The sequence below is a fragment of the Ailuropoda melanoleuca genome, chromosome 7 (genome assembly GCF_002007445.2).
Source record: "Ailuropoda melanoleuca isolate Jingjing chromosome 7, ASM200744v2, whole genome shotgun sequence".
NCBI lineage: Eukaryota > Metazoa > Chordata > Mammalia > Carnivora > Ursidae > Ailuropoda > Ailuropoda melanoleuca.
The window spans coordinates 44,374,028-44,378,933 of NC_048224.1; the positions used below are offsets into that span (position 1 = coordinate 44,374,028).

Sequence of the window (4,906 nt, forward strand, 5' to 3'; positions counted from 1 at the left end):
AATTTATATATATAAATTTTATATATACACATATATTTATATATAAAACCTTATACAGTAGACTTTATAAGGATAAAATATTATTATTAGCACTTCATTAGTTTCTAAATTTTAGTTTTCTAAGAATTTTGTCAAGACCTATAATTAAGATAGACAAATCATCCTTTCTCCTTTTTAAAATAAGAAGTAGTTTCTCATCAAAAAATGTCCTTTATAATTCACCTTCGATCCACCACCTACATAAGGAACTTCCTTCAGAGGCGTTAACTATGTGTCTGGAGAGAGGACAGCTCTCCCTCTGGTTAGCCAGGAAGAGATCCTGGCTTAGGACAGAGACAAACATAGTACCATAGATACCCCTGGCCATTTCATATTCCTTCACAATGTTCACATATAGTAACTCAGCTAGTCCTCTAGGCAAACTTTTATTCCTATGGAAACCTATTGCTATATTTGTTTTCTTTTTTAGATGAAGAAACTGAGGCTCAGAGAGTTTCAGTAATTTATCTATGTTCGCATTCTGTTTTGTGGAGCTTGTTAGCAGCAGAGATTCATATTCACATCTCCTGCTTCCAAGTTAAATGATCTCTTCATCTTAATGCTCTGCTCCTCAAAAGTGATGAGCTCCCTCTGATGAGACAAAGACACAGCAAGACCCCTCCAGTGTTGCCTAATACATAAGATTATGGGTTATAAAATCCTAGAACTGACAGCAATGTGAGAAATATTCGAGTTTAGCTCCCTCATTTAGAACGGTGATAACTGAGATCCACAGAGGTATGAGAGGACCACAGAGACACCAGAACTGAGGTGTCTTGCCCCCTTTTCCAGCGTTCTTTCTATGGCACCCACCACCCTCTATCAAATTACCAATCAATAAAAGCTTGGGCCAAAATGCTTTTATTACCCCTGACCCTCATGGAGGGGATAGGACAAGTGGAGAAATTGTAAATGCAATTCAGACTGAACTAGGAAATAACTCATTTGCAAATGCTAACTGGCATGCACCTGCACTGCTAGCAAATGTTTATCATTCGCTTGCCATTTGTTGGCTGGATAAGAACCTTGTCTCTAGGACACATCCATGAATATTATATATAGCATAGCTGTCATTTCTCTTGGGGCAAAATTCAAAATACTTTTTCAATGTGTAAGCCTCTGCTTTGTATTCTCCTTTCTCCACAACCTCATCTCACACCACTCCACTTCCCTCTCTGTACACCAGACACAAGTTTCTCACAGTTTCTCACAGTTCCTCCATGTATTGTGGCTGTCGCCTACCTCAGGGCTTTTGTATCTGCTTTTCAGCTCACTTCCTTTTCTTGGTAATTCCTACTCATCTTTCAGATTTCAACTTATGTACTCTCAGAGAGGCTTGCTTTGATCCCCCTTGTCTAGGTCCTTTCCTTTAATGTAAGATTTCATAGTACACTTTCTTTTTCTTCCACAGAACTTACTCCTACCACCCGTTACTAACATCTACCTCTGATAACTACAACTTACAAATCTCTAGCTGTCATATATGGAGAGCTTTGCATAAACCTTGAGGGTATCTGTGATGCTTACGTGCAATTTTTTATATCTTTGAAATTGACATTTACCAGTCCTTTATCATGACTAACAGCTAATCTTTATCATCTGTACCAATCTGATGGATAATCACAATTATATGTGGCAGGAAATGGCTGAAGTTAATCCAAGGCAGCTACATACTCTTATCAGCCATACAGTCTTCATGTACCCCAATTATTAATCTTTAACTGATTTCCTTCTGAGGGATGTCCTGAGTCTGCCTAGCATGTGTGCCTTATGTGACAAAAAGTGTTTGTCATTGTGTCTGGTAGGATAATACTGGCTCTGTGGGGCTTCTCATTTGCTCATGTCATCATCTGTCCTGCTTCATGTCTTTGTCAATGCATAATCATATGTCATGTCACATCTGTGCAGAGAGCTAGAAGACTGGTATGGTTATTCCTTTTTGAGTTTTAATTCAGCAGAAACATTACATAATCTGTATCTCTTTTCCCTGTAGGTGTGAAATTCGGATAATTGAAGATGATGCATATCAGGGCCTAAACAACCTCTCCATCTTGATATTGACAGGAAACCCTATCCAGGAGTTATTCCCAGGAGCCTTTTCTGGACTCTCAAATTTACAGACGCTGGTGGTCGTGGAGACAAATGTTCAGTCTCTAGAGGACTTCCCCATTGGACATCTCAAAACCTTGAAGGAGCTTAATGTGGCCCACAATCTTATCCATTCCTTCAAGTTACCTGAATATTTTTCTAACATGCCCAACCTGGAGTACTTGGATCTTTCCAATAACAAGATCCAAAATATTTATCATAAAGACTTGCAGGTTCTGCGTCAAATGCCTCTACTCAACCTTTCTTTAGACTTGTCCCTGAACCCTTTATACTTTATCCAACCAGGTGCCTTTAAAGAAATTAAACTCCATGAACTGACTTTGAGAAGTAATTTTAATAGTACACATGTAATGAAAACTTGTATTCAAGGTCTGGCTGGTTTAAAGATCCATCAGTTGGTTCTGGGAGAATTTAAAAATGAAAGGAAGTTGGAAAGCTTTGACAAATCTCTCCTGGAGGGACTGTGTGATTTGACCATTGAAAAATTCCGGATAGCATACTTTGATGAGTTCTCAAAGGATACTACTGACTTATTTAATTGTTTGGGAAATGTTTCTACAATTTCTCTGGTGCATCTGTTTTTAAATAGGCCAAGATACCTTCCTAAAAATCTCAGATGGCAACGGTTGGAAATGGTTAAGTGTGGATTTGAAGAATTTCCCACATGGGGGTTGGACTCTCTCAAGGAGTTTGTTTTCACTGCCAACAAAGGTGTGAACACTTTTACTGAGATGAACCCAAACAGCCTTGAGTTTCTAGATCTCAGTAGAAATGGCCTGAGTTTTAAGGGTTGCTGTTCTCACTCTGAATTGGGGACAACCAGACTGAAGCATTTAGATCTGAGCTTCAATGACATTATTACCATGAGTTCAAACTTCTTGGGCTTAGAACAACTAGAATATCTAGATTTCCAGCATTCCAATTTGAAACAGGCCAGTGATTTTTCAGTATTCCTATCCCTCAGAAACCTCCGTTACCTTGATATTTCTTATACTCACACCCAAGTTGTCTTCCAGGGCATTTTTGATGGCCTGGTCAGCCTCCAAGTCTTGAAAATGGCTGGTAATTCTTTTCAGGACAACTTCCTTCCAAATATTTTCAAAGACCTAACTAACTTGACCATTCTAGACCTTTCTAAGTGTCAGCTGGAACGGGTGTCCCAGATAGCATTTGGTTCACTTCCGAAACTTCAGTTGATAAATATGAGTCACAACAACCTCCTGTCATTGGATACACTCCCTTATGAGCCTCTCCTCTCCCTCCAAATTCTGGATTGCAGTTTTAATCGAATAGTGGCCTCCAAAGAGCGAGAACGACAACATTTTCCAAGTAATCTAGTTTCCTTAAATCTTACTCAGAATGACTTTGCTTGTGTTTGTGAACACCAGAACTTCCTGCAGTGGGTCAAGGACCACAGGCAGCTCTTGGTGGAAGTTGAAGAAATGGTGTGTGCAAAACCTTTAGACATGCAGGGCATGCCTGTGCTGAGTTTTAGGAATGCCACCTGTCAGAGGAGTAAGACTATCATTACTGTGTCGGTGTTCACTGTACTCATGGTTTCTCTGGTAGCAGTTTTGGTGTATAAGTTCTATTTCCACCTGATGCTTCTTGCTGGCTGCAAAAAGTACAGCAAAGGCGAAAGCACCTATGATGCCTTCGTTATCTACTCAAGTCAAGATGAAGACTGGGTAAGGAATGAACTAGTAAAGAACTTGGAAGAGGGGGTGCCCCCCTTTCAGCTCTGCCTTCATTATAGAGACTTTATTCCTGGTGTGGCCATCGCCGCCAACATCATCCAGGAAGGTTTCCACAAAAGCCGGAAGGTTATTGTTGTGGTGTCCCAACACTTCATCCAGAGTCGATGGTGTATCTTTGAGTATGAGATTGCCCAGACCTGGCAGTTTCTTAGTAGTCGTGCCGGCATCATCTTCATTGTTCTGCAGAAGGTGGAGAAGTCCCTGCTGCGGCAGCAGGTGGAGCTGTATCGGCTTCTTAGCAGGAACACTTACCTGGAGTGGGAAGACAGTGTCCTGGGGCGGCACATCTTCTGGAGACGACTCCGAAAAGCCTTGCTGGATGGTAAACCGTGGAGTCCAGAAGGAGCAGCAGATGCAGAAAACAGCTAGCGTGAAACAGTAACCTCTGCCTGGGGAGGAAAAGCTCCTGTGGTGCTTCTTGCCCAGCTGGACACAGTACTTGTTCAGTTAACGAGTATTAAATGCTATGACGTACCTGGCATTGTGCTGAGGGCCGATGATCCAGTGGTGCACGAGGTATACAGGACTGCTGACCTCATGGAGTTTACAGTGCAGAGAGAATAACACTGTGCTAAATCACAGAACCTCCAGGTGCATGCTTCCATCAAATCAGGTCAGGAGTCCATGGCATGGAAAGTCAACTCAATTCTTACCCATCAAACTGAATTAGACCTAAGAGACTGGGCCCCAGAGAGATCAGGAAGAGGACATAGTTCTTCACCTGAGTCTTTGGAATGGAAACTACCTCATGTTTTACCTGCTAGCCATATTAAAGCTGTTTTGGCAGTTTTAACCAAACAAGGTCTTTGCTCATCTTTTCCTTTTCTGTTGAATGCAACTGAAATTCCACTTGATGACTCTGAAATCGCCTGATTCAGACCACTTCCCCTCCACTTGAAGCCAGTTTCTTTACAAAGGCTAAAGTCTAGTAACTAGCAGGAGCACTTATTAACACATACCCAAGGAAATCTGATTAACACATATTCACAAACATCCTGGCC

The 4,906-nt window shown here is 41.2% G+C and overlaps 1 protein-coding gene across 3 annotated transcripts in view; it reads left to right on the plus strand.

Moving 5' to 3' along the window:
- TLR4 (toll like receptor 4) overlaps positions 1-4,703 on the plus strand; it is a 19,615-nt gene extending 14,912 nt beyond the window's left edge. For 2 of the 3 annotated variants that reach the window (XM_002929889.4, XM_034664393.1), the window contains one exon: positions 2,033-4,703. In XM_002929889.4, coding sequence (XP_002929935.3) covers positions 2,033-4,274 — 2,242 coding nt within the window. In that variant the 3' untranslated portion in view covers positions 4,275-4,703. The remainder of the gene's footprint in view (positions 1-2,032) is intronic. The other variant, XM_034664394.1, reaches the window with a different exon arrangement.
- Positions 4,704-4,906: the final 203 nt, after the last annotated feature.